At 38.3% G+C, this 16424-nt stretch overlaps 1 protein-coding gene across 4 annotated transcripts in view; it reads left to right on the top strand.

The window, feature by feature from the left end:
* AFG1L (AFG1 like ATPase) overlaps window positions 1–16424 on the top strand; it is a 202094-nt gene that overhangs the window by 54023 nt on the left and 131647 nt on the right. For 3 of the 4 annotated variants that reach the window (XM_088840655.1, XM_055433053.2, XM_055433052.2), the window contains exons 4-5: window positions 6377–6478; window positions 8404–8534. The exons of the other annotated variant lie outside the window; for it this stretch is intronic. In XM_088840655.1, coding sequence (XP_088696781.1) covers window positions 6377–6478; window positions 8404–8534 — 233 coding nt within the window. The remainder of the gene's footprint in view (window positions 1–6376; window positions 6479–8403; window positions 8535–16424) is intronic. 4 annotated transcript variants of the gene reach the window in all.

Below are 16424 nucleotides of genomic sequence, written 5' to 3'. Positions count from 1 at the left end.
AGCATCTTTTAATTTCATGGCTGTAGTCACCATCCCCAGTGATTTTGGAGCCTAAGAAAATGAAATCTGTCACTGTTCCACTTTATCACCTCTCATTTGCCATGAAGTGATGGAACCGGATGCCATGATCTTCGTGTTTTGAATGTTGAGTTTTAAGCCAGCTTTTTCACTCTCCTCTTTCACCTTCATCAGGAGGCTCTTTAATTCTTCACTTTCTGCCATAAGGGTGGTGTCATCTGCATATCTGAGGTTATTGATATTTCTCCCAGCAATCTTGATTCCAGCTTGTGCTTCATCCAGACCGGCATTTCACATGATGTATTCTGCATATAAATTAAATAAGCACGGTGACAATATACAGCCTTGACGTACTCCTTTCCCTATTTGGAACCAGTGCGTTGTTCCATGTCTGGTTCTAACTGTTGCTTTTTGACTTGCATACAGGTTTCTCAGGAGGCAGGTAAGGTAGTCTGGTATTCCCATCTCTTGAATTTTCCAGTTTGTTGTGATCCACACAGTCAAAAGCTTTAGCAAATGGTATTGTATGTTAACATTTAAATTTCCAGTTGATCACTGCTAATATGTAGAATCAATTGATTTTTTGATGACTTTGCTAAACTCAGTTATTAACTCTAGTGGTTATTTGGTATGCAATCATGTCTGTAAATAAAAGCAGTTTACTTTCTCCCTTTATAATGTCTATGCCTTCTGTTCAATAGTTATTTTTGTTGCCTCATTTCATTAGCTAGAATGCCGTACAGTGTTGAATAGAAGTCATGACAGTGGGTGTCCTTGTGTCAAATTTTAGGGAGAAGTGTTCAGTCTTCCTTAGTAAGTATGATGTTGACTATAGGGGGTGTGTGTGTTAATGTATTAGTTTTTTGTTGTGGTGGTGGTGGCAACATATATATAAATTTTATTTTTTAACTGTATGGTTCAAAGGCATTAAGTACATTGAAATTGTTGTGCAGATATCACCTCTATTTGTCTCCAAACACTTTCGTCTTCCCTAACTGAAACTCTGTACCTATTAAACAATAATACCCCATTCTATAACTCCTCCCTCTCAGTCCCTGGCAACCAACATTCTACTTCTGTCTCTAGGAATTTGACTACTTTTAGTTCAGTTGCTCAGTTGTGTCTGACTCCCTGTGACACCATGGAGTACAGCACGCCAGGCCTCCCTGTCCATCATCAACTCCTGAAGCTTTCTCAAACCCATGTGCATCGAGTTGGTGATGTCATCCAACTATCTCATCCTCTGTCATCCCCTTCTCCTCCTGCCTTCAATCTTCCCAGCATCAGGGTCTTTTCCAGTAAGTTAGTTCTTCGCATCTGGTGGCCAAAGATTTGGAGTTTCAGGTTCAGCATCAGTTCTTCCAGTCAATATTCAGGACTGATTTCCTTTAGGATGGACTGGTTGGATCTCCTTGCAGTCCATGAGATTCTCAAGAGTTTTCTCCAACACTTCAGTTCAAAAGCATCAATTCTTTGGTGCTCAGCTTTCTTTCTGATCCAACTCTCATGTCCACACATGACTGCTGAAAAACCGTAGCTTTGACTATATGGACCTTTGTTGGCAAAGTAATGTCCTCTGCCTTTTAATATGCTGTCTAGGTTGGTCATAGCTTCTCTTCCAAGGAGCAAGCGTCTTTTAATTTCCTGACTGCAGTCACCATCTGCAGTGATCTTGGATCACTCACTGCTACTTTAGGACCTCTTGTAAGTAGGATCGTATAATGCTTACTTATCCTTTTGTTTCTGAGTCATTTCATCTAGCATAGTGTCTTCAGGATTCATCCGTGTTGTAGTGTATGTCAGAATTTCATGCTTTCTTAAAGGCTAAATAATATTCTATCGTATTGTTTATACCAGTTTTGTTTATTCATTCATCTACTGATGGATGTTTGGGTTGTTCCCATCTTTTGACTAGTGAATAATGCTGCTGTAAACATTGATGTACAAATATTGTTTGAATCCCAACTTTCAGTTGTTTTGTATATATCCAGTAGTGGAATTGCTAGATCACCTGATCATTTTATGTTTAATTTTTTTAGGAACTGCCATACTGTTTTCCATAGCAACGGCACCATTTTACATTCCCGCCAGTAATGTACAAGTTTTCCCATTTTTCCGCATCTTTATCAACCTGACTTTGTTTGTTGTTTTCATAATATCTATCGTAATGGATATGAAGTTGTATCTCATTGTAGTTTTAATTCGAATTTTTGAAAGGTTATTGAGTATCTTTTCACTGTAGGTTTTTTGGCATTTGTCCTTTATGAGGTCAAGGAAGTTTGCTTCTTTTTGTAGTTTGCTCAGTTTTTACTGTGAATGTGTGTTGAATTTTTTCACATTTTTTTTCAAACAATGTGAGAATTATATAATCTTTAAAAGTTTTTAACAGGAATGTAGTTGATTTACAATGTTGTGTTACTTTCTGCTATACAGCGGAGTGAATCAGTTTATATATATATACATACACCCACTCCTTTTTAGATTCTTTTCCCATATAGACCATTACAGGGTACTGAGTAGGTTTCCCTATGCTATACAGCAGGTTCTAATTGTTTTCTGTTTTACATATAATAGTATGTATGTGGGCTTTCCTGGTGGCTCAGATGGTAAAGAATCCGCCTGTAATGCAGGAGACCTGAGTTCAATCCCTGGGTCGGGAAGATCCCCTGGAGGAGGGCATGGCAACCCACTTCAGTATTCTTGCCTGGAGAATCCCATGGACAGAGGAGCCTGGTGGGCTACAATCCATAGGGTCTCAAAGAGTCAGACATGACTGAGGCAACTTAGTACACATGCACAGTATATATATATGTCAGTCCCAATCTCCCGGTTTATCCCTCCCTTCTCCTTATCCTCTGGTAACTCTAAGTTTGTTTCCTATATCTTTGACTCTACTTCTGTTTTGGAAATAAGTTCACTTATACCCTTTTTTTAAGATTCCACATGTAAGCCATATCATATGGTATTTGTCTTTCTGTTGTCTGACTTACTTCACTCATTGTGATAATCTCTAAGTCCCTCCAAGTTGCTGTAAGAGGCATTATTTTGTTCTTTTTCATTGTTGAATAACATTCCATCGTATATATGTATCACATCTTCTTTATCCATTACTCTGTTGATTGACATTTAGGTTGCTTCCATGTCCTGGCTATTGTAAATAGTGTTGCAGTGAACATTTGGGTGCCTATATCTTTTTGAATTATTGTTTTCTTTGGGTATATGCCCAGTTGTGGGATTGTTGGATGATATGGTAATTCTATTTTTAGTTTCTTAAGGAACCTCCATACTATTCTCCATAATGGCTGTACTACTTTACATTCCCACCAACAGTATAGGAGGATTCCAGGATTATCTAATTTTTTTTAATTGACAAGTTTTTCTAGTTTTATTGAGATGTAATTCATATATAACATTATGATTCATATATGACATATGTAAGCTTAAGTTGAACAACACAGTGAATGTATTGCAAAACTAAACTTATTTCAAACTTACAGCAATAAGTTTAGTTTCCATTCATCATCTCAGTTTAATATAAATATATATGGATGTGAGAGTTGGACTATAAAGATAGCTGAGCACTGAAGAATTGATGCTTTTGAACTGTGGTGTTAGAGAAGACTTGAGAGTCCCTTGGACTGCAAGGAGATCCAACCAGTCCATCCTAAAGGAGATCAGTCCTGAGTGTTCATTGGAATGACTGATGTTAAAGCTGAAACTCCAATATTTTGGCCACCTGATGCGAAGAGCTGACTCATTTGAAAAGACCCTGATGCTGGGAAAGATTGAAGGTAGGAGAAGGGATGACAGAGGATGAGATGGTTGGATGGCATCACCAACTCAATGGACATGAGTTTGGGTAAACTACGGGAGTTGGTGATGGACAGGGAGGCCTGAGGTGCTGCAGTCCGTGGGGTTGCGGAATGTTGGACACGACTGAGCGACTGAACTGAGCTGAACTGAACAGTATAGGAGGGTTCCAGGAGTATCTAATTTTTATCTGTTGAATTTTATGGTGACAGGTAGTTAAGTTACTTACATGCCAGCTTGATTTATTTGAAGTAATTTTTATTTGAAAATGTCATTGAGATAATTATAGATTCAGATGGAGTTATAAGAAGTAATGCAGAGAGATCTCTATGCACTTTACTCATTTCCCTGCTAAGGCAACATTTTGCAAAAGTGTAGTATAAATATCAAAACCAGGATATTGACATTGATTCAATTCACTGATCCTATTCAGATTTCTCCAGCTTTACTTGTATAGTCATCCCTAGGTATCCACAGGGTATTGGTTCCAGTAGTCCTCGAGGATATAAAAATTTGGTAATATTCATGTCCCTTATATAAAATGGCATAGTGCAAGGAATGCACTTGGCCCTCTGTATCTGGGAGTTCCACATCGGCTGTGCTGTACTCACTTAGGTGTATATATTTATTTCTATACAGTTTATCACCTATGTAAGTTCATATATCCACTGCCCTAGTCAAGGTACTGAACGGTTGTATTACCACAAGATTTCCTTGTATTGCCCATCATTTTATAACCATACCTATTCACTCTCCATTTCTACATCCTGGCAACCACTCCTCTCTTCTCCATTTCTAAAATTCTGTCATTTCAAGAATGTTATATAAATAAGAAAGCTTGTAGCTTTTTAAGATTGGCTTCCTTTTTTTCACTCAGCATAATTCAGTGGACCGTCATTCAAGTCGTTGTATGTATCAGTATCTCTGGAAATGGCTCATCTCACAGCTTTCTTTGCCTCGAGTCATGAGGTATCACCTTACATGTAAACAGCTGTTATTCAGTGAAAGACTGAAGAGTGCCCACGGGGCTCTTTCATTATATAACTGCCCCTTCTCTGGCACTTTGCCTCACAATTTTCACCTGCATTTTGGACTCCCACAATCCTCATCTCTTAGCCCAACTCAGTTAGACCTGGGTGTTTTACTTGGATTCCCTCTTTCTGTGCAGCGATCTGGAGAGTGCCTGCAAGCTAAAATCTGGAGTGACACAGGGCTCATCTTCTTAACCCAGTTGTCTGCTGATGGGCAGTTGGGTTGCTTCCACATCTTGGCTGCTGTAAATAGTGCTTCCGTGAACATTGTGATGCATGCATCTTTTAAAGTTGGTGTTTTCATTCTTTCCAGATATATACCCAAGAGTAGAATTGCTGGATCACATGGTAGTTCTATTTTTAGTTTTTAAAGCTATCTCCATACTGTTTTCCATAGATACTGCACCAATTTACATTCCCACCAACAGTGTACAAGGGATAGTAGAGGAAGCCGTGAGGATGAGAGACAAGACCAGCATTCCCTGGCCTGCCTGCTGGGGAATGCTGGGTGTGAAATGAACTTGATCACTTGCAGTGTCCCCAGAGCTCTGGGCTTTCTGTGAGGGAATAGGCTTCCTGTGCATGCCTTGTTAAATGCTCAGGCTGTTGATTCTTCGATTACTAATGTGATCATAGTGATTGAAAGTTTCAGAGTGTGTGTATTTATTTAACTTTAAAATTATTAAAGTTGGATAATTTAATTATAAAGGTTAACCATATCTGAATTTAACTGTATCTGTATCTGAATTTCTTTTAAAAGCCTATATTCTCAGCTTTTTAAAAAAGTATTATAATTGTCAGTTATCCAGCTCTAATCTACAGCTATTATTTATTTGCAGTTTTTATGTTAGAGCTAGTCTATATTTTCTTATTTTTACTGGTGAATTTTCTATAGTACCTAAGACAGTTCTACCGGCTTCCCTGGTGGCTCAGATGATAAAGAATCTGCCTAGGATGAGGGAAACCCAGGTTTGATCCTCGGGTCTGGAAGATACCCTGGAGAAGGGAATGGCTAGCCACTCCAATATTCTTGCCTGGAGAATTCCATGGACAGAGGAGCCTGGTGGGCTCAGTCCACAGGGTTGCAAGAAGTCAGACATGACTGAGTTACTGACACTTTTTTTCATGCTAAGTAAGGGCCATTACTTATTTTATTATCATTTTAAATAATAAAATAATTATTTTATTTATTCTTGTGCCTTTCAGAAGAGAAACTGACTGATAAATAATCTGTAAATCTTGCCAGTTATGAACATAGTTCTCTGGAGGATAATAGTCCCCAAAGTGCTAGCTAGATGTTGTATTTCCTAAAAACAGGATTTTTAACAGAAAAGAATAATATCAACATTTTATTTTTAGGTAGTTTAACATAAGAAATAAACACTCCTTTAAAAAAAAAAAAGTAACATAGTATTAAGTTTTCCAGTAGCAGAGTGTGGGTTCATTATGCCAAAGCTAATGAACAATCGGTAGAGCAATCAGTACCTACTGTTTTTAATAGTATTTTTTTTTTTAAGGTACAGGGAAAACAATGGTGATGGACATGTTTTATGCTTATGTGGAAATGAAGAGGAAAAAACGTGTTCATTTTCATGGTTTCATGCTAGACGTTCACCAAAGTAAGTTGATGATCTGAAAGAAGTGATTTTTAAGTGGCCAAACACTACAGAGTAATTTTCCTCATTTTAAAGTTCTTAATCTAAAAAATTAGATTTTTGCTAAAAGTAAGATTTTGTTTAGTTTCATTTGTTTTGTGCTATATTGAAATAATTAGTAATGTGTCCAGAGTTGGTCCTAGAGACAAATTCATTCCTTCCAAATCAGAGAGCAGAGGTTACTCTGTGAAGGCCAGACATTTCCTCTGTCTACTAAAGATCGGTAAGAAATGTTAAAGCCTCACCTGTCTCACCAAGGTATTCTTGATTAGGCCCTTTCCTCTGTGTCACCTTAGCATGTAGGCGTTCAGTTTGTTCTTGTATGTATGCTTTATTGCTTTGTCAGTGCTCTTAGGTTATTTCATCTTTGCATTATTTGTTTACCAGCCATACTGTAACCTCCTCAGGGCAGGAATATTGTACTTTTCTTTGAATACTTTCAGCATTTAGTAATATATCCACCTGACCTGCCTCTTGAGAAACCTGTATGCAGGTCAGGAAGCAACAGTTAGAACTGGACATGCAACAACAGACTGGTTCCAAATAGGAAAAGGAGTACATCAAGGTTGTATATTATCACCCTGCTTATTTAACTTATATGCAGAGTGCATCATGAGGAACGCTGGGCTGGAAGAAGCACAAGCTGGAATCAAGATTGCCGGGAGAAATATCAATAACCTCAGATATGCAGATGACACCACCCTTATGGCAGAAAGTGAAGAGGAACTCAAAAGCCTCTTGATGAAAGTGAAAGAGGAGAGTGCAAAGGTCGGCTTGAAGCTCAACATTCAGAAAACTAAGATCATGGCATCTGGTCCCATCACTTCATGGGAAATAGGGAAACAGTGGAAACAGTGTCAGACTTTATTTTTTTGGGCTCCAAAATCACTGAAGATGCTGATTGCAGCCAGGAAATTAAAAGACGCTTACTCCTTGGAAGGAAAGTTATGACCAACCTAGATAGCATATTGAAAAGCAGAGATATTACTTTGCCAACCAAGGTCCATCTAGTCAAGGCTATGGTTTTTCCCCTGGTCATGTATGGATGTGAGAGTTGGACTGTGAAGAAAGCTGATCGCCGAAGAATTGATGCTTTTGAACTGTGGCGCTGGAGAAGACTCTTGAGAGTCCCTTGGACTGCAAGGAGATCCACCCAGTCCATTCTAAAGGAGATCAATCCTGGGTGTTCATTGGAAGGACTGATGCTAAAGCTGAAACTGCAATACTTTGGCCACCTCATGCGACGAGTTGACTCACTGGAAAAGACTCTGATGCTGGGAGGGATTGGGGGTGGGAGGAGATGGGGACGACAGAGAATGAGATGGCTGGATGGCATCACTGACTCGATGGACATGAGTTTGAGTGAACTCCGGGAGTTGGTGATGGACAGGGAGGCCTGGCGTACTGTGATTCATGGGGTCGCAGAGAGTCGGACACGACTGAGCGACTGAACTGAACTGAAGTGAATGAGTGTGACTGGCTGGAAGTAAGGGAACATCTTGATTAGCCATGCAAGACACAGAGGGCAGGATGACCTCTTGCGCCTACATCCCTGAAGTCCTCAGGGCTAAAATCCATCTGTTGATCTATCAGCCACCATCTAATTATCTGTTCTGTCACTTTGTCATCTCCAAAGTGGCTGAAGAGTGGAAATGGAATGACCACAGAGTGTCCTTACAACCATGGGAATGTAGTAATATGTGAACAACTTATTTCAAGGTAGAGAAACTGCAACCAGCCTCAAAAATCATATTTGCTTATATGTGAAATGTAAACTTCATTTGTATATTTACAGTGTTTCATTTAGAGGTTTAAAAAGTGTGTACTTAGTTGTCTAAAATGTACTTTTAGTACAATATTTGATTTGTGTTTAATTTCATCCATTTAAGGAATACACCGCCTTAAACAGAGTTTGCCAAAGAGGAAACCGGGATTCATGGCTAAATCATATGATCCAATAGCTCCTATAGCTGAAGAAATTAGTGAAGAAGCATGTCTCTTATGTTTTGATGAATTTCAGGTAAGGTAAAGATGTTTCATAGATGTAGAATGGTGTACTGAGTTAAGTGTGAGTATTTCAATTCTGTTCCTGATTTTATCAGTTTTTATAAATTAATTTAATACTTTATCTCTTAAGACTTTAATTTTATTTATCTAGTCCTTGAGTCAGCACAGCATCACTTGCACAGGGCAAACTGACCCATCTACTTTTGAATGGCCAGTGAGAAAAGAAAGATTTTTATATTTTTTTAAAGAAGGAAAAGAGGGCTTTCCTGGTGGCTCATTGGTAAAGAATCCACCTGCCAGTGCAGGGAGGCAAGTTCTTTCCCTGGCCTGGGGAGATCCCACGTGCTGTGAAGCAACTAAGCCCACAGATATTGAGTCTGCGCTTAAGCCTGGAAACCTCAACTATCAACTCCTGAAGCCCGTGCACCTAGAGCCTGTGCCCCTCAACAAGAGAAGCCACCACAATAAGTTTGCACGCTGTTACGAAGCATAACCTCTGTTCACCACAAGTAGAGAAAGGCCTGCACAGCAACAAAGACCCAGAACAGCCAAAAATAAATAAATGAAATTATTAAAAAAAAAAAACACGTGAAAGTGCATCAGATAATCTATATGGCTGGCAAAGCCTAAAATGTTTACTATTCTTCCTTTTGTAGGAAGATTTTGGGCTCCAGAATCACTGCAGATGCTGATTGTAGCCAGGAAATTAAAAGACGCTTACTCCTTGGAAGGAAAGTTATGACCAACCTAGACAGCATATTAAAAAGCAGAGATATTACTTTGCCAACCAAGGTCCGTCTATTCAAGGCTATGGTTTTTCCCCTGGTCATGCCTATCCTATATTCTAATCAATGGATTCACATTTCCCCTGCATCATGATGTACATCATATGCAGGGGAAATAATAATATGATTACAAAATAATATCTTTAAAGATATTTGAAGTATTTAAGTGTTATATAAAAAATAAGGGATTCACACATCTCATTTAAGCCTCATCACTTATCTGTGATGAAGGAAGGGAATTGCTTGAGTTGAAATTTTAAAGTTTGTTCTGGTTTTAGGATTTGAAATTGTGCATTTGAATTGGTAAGACGTTATTTCCTGGTCTTTATTTCCTTTGAGAGCAATTTTCGCATCAAGGCAAACACCATCTTATGCTTATTCTGTACCCTTCTGTATCCCAGTGTTACGATAGTAGTGGTAGGAAAAATAACAGCAACAACAATAGTAATGATACAAGATACTCTAGGTTAAGAATTATTTTCTCTTTATTTGACTGTTCTTTTTGGTAGTTCTGAAATGTTTTTTCTAAGATGCAATTGGTTATTGGAATGAAAATAGAAAAATCCACGAGTACGGAATATAAGCTTAAAATAAATCCATGAGTACTAAATATAAGTTTAAAAATAGGGCGTCACACCCAAAACTTTTGAAAAAATATTTCTGGACCCGAATGCAGAAACTCCTGTGTCTGATTGCCTAGAATAAAGGCCGAGAGAACTTTAAAGAGTAGGAGACTAACATTAGTTATATGCCTACCCATGACTCAACTGGTAAAGATTCTGCCTGCCATGCGGGAGACCTGAGTTCAATCCGTAGGTGGGGAAGATCCCCTGGAGAAGGGAACGGCTACCCACTCCATTATTCTGGCCTGGAGAATTCCATGAACTATAGTCCATGGGGGTCTCAAAGAGTCCGATACGACTGGGCGACTTTCACTTTTCACTTTACCTCAAGGCAGGCCCTGGGTGACTCATTCATCTCATCTAAGCCGCACAATGTATTTGTAATGAAGTGAGGAAATTGCCCTGGTTGAATTTTAAAGTTTCTTCCAGTTTTAAGATTCTCTGAAATTATGCATTTAGATTGGTAGTGCATTATTTCCTGTTCTTCTGTGCGAGCTAGTGGGTAGATCTATGGCCAGGATGCCTTTATCCCAAATGAGGCAAGTAGGTCTCCTCTAGCAACTCAATACACACAGCTCACAACGGTCTCAGTTTATGATAGAGGAGAAAGGAGAATCTTTTTTTTTAAACCAGGAATGGTGTTACACTGAACCATCTGGAGAGGAGGAATTTTTACCTCTTTCTCCCTTCAGTCATATTCAGACAGCCTGGCATTCACATTCACCCTTTGTATTGTCAACCTACAAAGGTCTTCAGAAGAAAGGCTTATGGAAAGAGATGTTCCTCAGCTGCTCTGAAGGGGTGCACTAAGTACACGAGTGTACTACAGAAAGAGAAGGGCCTTATTTAGTTCTAAAAATAGCACTGAGTTAACAGTTATGTGGCCTTCAACAAGTCAGTGATGAATCACTGAAGGCCATCTCTCTTGGTTTCTCATGAGTTTTAACCAAAATATCTCTAAAAAAATTTGAATCGACAGAGTTAAATTTTTTTTCCCCTTAGAAACAGAAGTTTTACTGAAACAGGGAAACCAGTGATGTGAACAAAGCACTACTTCTGTATGTTACTTGTGTTGTGTCAGCTTTTTAAAACAAAATAAACTTTTAGGTACATGACTCTCAGTAGCTTCTTTGGCCACAGTTATCAGGTATTCAACGCATTAAATTTTTGATTAAAGGTATTGAAATTAAAAATTTTAAAATATATTATTACCCAAACTTGTTAAGTAATTCATGGCTTACAAAGTATCCTTACTTCACTTAATTCTATTAAATAGTTATTCTGCATGATGGAAATAACTAATAGAATTGGCAGGACCATTGACAGGACTGTTTAAGAAAGTTAGGAGAAGATAGAAATCTGGCTGTGCAAAGATCCTGAGAAGATTTATGCCAAGCAGGGCCAAATTACCCACTAGGCACAACAGGTGCAGTGCTGAGGGTCCGTGATACTTTTAGGGGCCCATGAAAATAATTTCTTTTATAATTTGGAGAAGAAATGAATATATCAATAATGAATCCAGCCTGTATCTGTCTGTATCTGTACTATATTTGTTTATACCAACACAGTTATAAAATACAATTTATATGTATATAGATGTATATTTATATATATATATTTAAATAAATTTATATTGTAATTGAGGAAAGGTCTTCTGAAGGGCCCATGAAAATCATATTGCTATCCTGATAGTGAGGTCCTAACAGAAACCTGTCTGATTGCTGGGTATTCTCTGTTGAGTTCAAATTTTAGAAGACTGATACATGGTTGTGAAAAAGGAAACAAAAGCAACTATCTATCGGGATGAATCAAAGTAAATGAAATGTAAGGCAACAGAAAAGATTTTTCAAATGATATATTAAGGGAGATCAAGAGGGAGACAGACCCCTTGCTTATAAAATGTTGCTTGCTAATAGGAGGTCAATCCTGGGTGTTCATTGGAAGGACTGATGCTAAAGCTGAAACTGCAATTCTTTGGCCACTTCATGCGACAAGTTGACTCACTGGAAAAGACTCTGATGCTGGGAAAGGTTGGGAGCGGGAGGAGAAGGGGACGACAGAGAATGAGATGGCTGGATGGCATCACCGACTCTGTGGACATGAGTTTGAGTGAACTCCGGGAGTTGGTGATGGACAGGGAGGCCAGGCGTGCTGTGATTCATGGGGTCGCGGAGAGTCAGACACGACTGAGCGACTGAACTGAACTGAACAAAGAGAAAGTGAATGTGAAGGAGCTGTCTGTCATCTCCTACTTTATCCAGAGCTGGTTCATTTATTCATTTAGTCATTTACCCCAGTTGTCTTAAAGACCCTTATTCCTTTCTGTAGGACCCTATCTGTCCCACAGTCACTTGGATCATGTCAGGACATCTGATCTATGAGTAGCTAGTCTACAAGCTTGTCAACATGCTTGGACTTGCATGGTGTGGCCTAGTGATTAAGCCAGTCATACACTTTTTCTTGTGTATTTGAAGTAAAGGGTACAGAGGGAAGTTCCCACTTAGTAATGAGCCAGGAACAAAGAGATTTAGGAAGTAGCTGAATCACATTAGCAGAAGGAGTACCAGGGTGCTCCCTAGACAGCTGCTGAGCTCTCCAGAGCAACCTGTAATTTCAGGCGAATTTCCAGCACCAGTTCCCAGAAGGTGCTTTCAGTGCTATTTCATCCTGGGATCTCAAGTATAAACAACCCCTTTCCTTTAGCTGAATCTCCTGTTTCTTGCCAAGAGTTTTGATGAGAAAGGAACTATTCAATTTATGTCTTGCTTTTATCTTCTGTATTGAAAAAATTTTTCCTGTGATCTAGAACAGATAGAGTGAATAGAAGTGAAGTAATGTGAGGAAATGTCATCTTGCTTAGTATCTGTTACCTCTAATGGGAGGAGGTTTACCTTGATGAACCAAAGCCTAAGAAAAGCAAAGAGAAGAGGTATACATTAGGATGCTTTTGGCTGCAGGTAACAGAAAACCCAACTTAAAAGGGCTTAAACTCTAAGGGAGGATATATTGTAAGATGGGATTATAAGGTAGGAGAAAGGAATGGCAACCCACTCCGGAATTCTTGCCTGGGAAATCCCATGGACAGAGGAGTCTGGCAGGCTACAGTCCATGGGGGTCACAAAAAGTCGGACACTGAGACTTTCACTTTTCAAGATGGTGTCATCCCCCTTGTTCAACCCCCTCCCCCGCCCCCCGCTTCCTCCCTAACCTTATCACCCTTACTTTCAGACTCACTGAATGCTCCCTACTTTTTTCAGTCCTATTTTCTTCATAGATTAGGGAACCATAGGTAATGGCGGTTTTTATACCAAATGCTTGTTTCGCACCAGAGTTCTGAAAAAAATATGCACAAAGACAACAGAATAAGACTGAAAAACAGCTTGAGTGCTTTTATTTGCCCCCGTATTTCAGGGGAGCATGCTAGTATGGTAGCGTTTACCCTCTTCCCTTGGGCACAGTTGGCCTGAATGTCCTAGAATGAAAAGTGTTAATAGTCTTGCACTTTTGTTTTCCCTGCAGTACCAAACTTGAACCTTGGAGCTTACCACTGCATGCAAGAAAAGACTAATATCTGCATATACCTTTTGGAGAAAAGCCAAGGGAAGCGAGAATATAAGGACAAGAATGAGGGCAGAGTTGATCACTGAGCAGAGCCTAGATTTCTTAATTTCAGTATCCTGTGAACTGTCTTCCACTGGTCTTAGAAAAGCTCCTTCTAGAACATCAAAACTGGGTTAACTGCCAGTTCAGGTCTCTACTTGTCCTCCTTTTCTAAAAATCAAGAAGGTAAAATGATACCTCAGAGTATTGCTGCACCAGCACTCTGACCCCAGCGTCTATACAGTTTAGAACAGACAAGCCAAGCCTTTGCACTTTCTGCATGGAATGGCCTCCCCTACATGTCCATCATGATACTCTCTTACTTCTTCAGATCTTTGCTTAGTTATACCCTTAACAAGGCCGATACCCTGTTTAAAAATACGATTGACTATCACAATCAAAAGTTACTAAAGCCCCTATCCTTTTATTTCCCATAACATATATTACCTCTGACATATATCTACTTATTTATTGTTTACTACTTATTATACATATTTCTCTACAGGAATCTAAACTCAAAGGTTGTTTTGCTGATTGATATATCTCAAATGTCTAGAACAGTGCTCAAGTGTAAATGAATGAACAAATAATAATGAGTGAGCAAATGAATGAATAAATCTTCAGTTCAGTTCAGTCGCTCAGTCGTGTCCGACTCTCCGCGACCCCATGAATCACAGCACGCCAGGCCTCCCTGTCCATCACCAACTCCCAGAGATCACTCAAACTCATGTCCATCGAGTGGGTGATGCCATCCAGCCATCTCATTCTCTGTCGTTCCCGTCTCCTCCCACCCCCAATCCTTCCTAGCATCAGACTCTTTTCCAGTGAGTCAATTAATAACTACTGAAGTTATTGAAGTGGTCCCCCAACTAAGCCCACTTCCTTCATATATAACAACCTGCATTTTTTCCTGTCAGTGTTCTGAATTATCTTAGCATTTTTGTCTAATGGATGAAAAATGGGATCTCATTGTTTTAATTATTTTCTTTTAAGTAATAATATGGTTTGTCTTTTCTGTATCTATTTGCTTATGTTAAATCCATCTTTTGTGAACTAACTGTTGGATTCAATGACCATTTATTTATTAGGGTGCTTTTATTCTATTAGTATATGCTGTAATAATATTAGCTGTTGTTTACTGAGTGTTTTCTATGTGCCTGTGTTCCTAACTACTGTACTATGCTATGCATCATTCCATCCGCAGCTAAAATTCTATACAGTTATATATAAATCATATGGTCTTATCCTAGCATACATAACATACAGAGGTAACAGTCATAATGAACATTTCTTGAGGATTTACTATATGTATCATAATGATTTTGCAAGGTAGTTGTTGTTACTGCCTTTATTGGATGGATGAGAGAATTAAGGGTCAGAGAAGCTGAGTTACTTTTCCAAGGTTACAGAGCTGGTAACTCAGTTTGAATCCATCATCAGTGTTCTTATTCACTAGTAATAAAGGCTATGTTGTATGTTCTTTTTGCTATATGTCTTCTATTATATGTTTAAATATATAGACCTAGAACTAGGTGGGCTTTTAGAAAATCTTTTAATGATAGAGTGTAGAAATTATCCGTAAGCCTAGTACATCCATTGCTGATTTGCTAGCGCAGAGTTTTTAGGCACTTTAATCTCTATGACAGTGTGTCTGCAATCACCACTTCACTTTTAAAATTGAATCCTATTACTGGTCTTGATTTTTAACTAGTTATTATTGACCATTAGATGGTGTTAATTAATATAATATTTATTTTATAGGGGGATGAATAGGAACAATTGTTGCTTAAAAACAATAATATATTGTTTCTTTTCTCTTAAATTTAGGGCTTTTTTAAGATTATGTTTTGGTAGCATTCGGATTACATTTACAGAAGGTCAGTTTTACCAAGCGTAGTATTTCAATTTTACCTGTGTTATCAAATACACTGTTCTTGTTTGAGAGATTTGTCTAGATAGAATATTTTTATGTGTTTTAATTACTAATTACTGAAATAGAAGAATAGGTTTTCCTTAAAGTTTTCTTTAGGGTCTTCGTTATATTCTCTTTGAATATTAATGTTTATTATTAAGCCATTTATGATTCTGAAGATATCAGAATACTGAAGGAGACTGAATTTTTAAAAAAATGTTTTCTCATGTTTCTTTTAGGGACACTGGATAGATGTTTTACTAATATGGTCCAAAAAAAAAGAAATCTGATGAGCAGAGTATCATGCAAAATTCTCCTCTATAAGCTATCAATATCATTTAAAAAATAGTTTTGACCGTTTTTATAAAACAGGAAAGCTATTAAAGACTGCTAATAAAAAATAGGTGCTTATTTTTGTGCTAATACTAATTACTAATAATGCATGCTTATGTTTGTCACTCATTACATGGCCCTGTACCAATCAGTAGATGACTGAGACTCAAGTACTTACACATGTAAATTAACCATTAGATTTTTTTCCCCTTTTTTTTACTTAAGTGAGTCATGATGGAAAGCAACTCTAGGTCATAAAAAAATCTTTTCTCTTTAATGCTAATGAAATGTCTCCACTCTGTATTAGCAGACTACCCTTAGTGGTAATCTGTAGCCTTCTCTTTTGTTCCTGGTGGTAATGAAATGCTGGGTGATGAAAAAGCTCGCTCTTCAAGAATGTGTGGCCAGTTGTCTTCTGTTCACTTATACTGTAAAATTACTGTTCCCCAGCAAAGCTGAACAAGTGTAAGGACAAGATCAAAAGAGTATGCATTGGCACCCGGCTACCCCAAGTGACTCCTGCTTTATTAATTAGCCATAGCTTCTCCAAGTTAATTTACTCTGCTAGAGCAAAAACATTCTGTAATACAAAAACAACAAATTGTAATTCAACCACCAGTCCTTATTGCTTGCTTTTTCAACTTTCAGTT

This window comes from Moschus berezovskii, chromosome 10 (assembly GCF_049115385.1).
Source record: "Moschus berezovskii isolate FMDL1 chromosome 10, NW_MosBer_1.0, whole genome shotgun sequence".
In the NCBI taxonomy this organism is placed as follows: Eukaryota; Metazoa; Chordata; class Mammalia; order Artiodactyla; family Moschidae; genus Moschus; species Moschus berezovskii.
The sequence above is the reverse complement of the archived record's forward strand: the minus strand, read 5'-3'. Positions and strand labels throughout refer to the sequence as shown.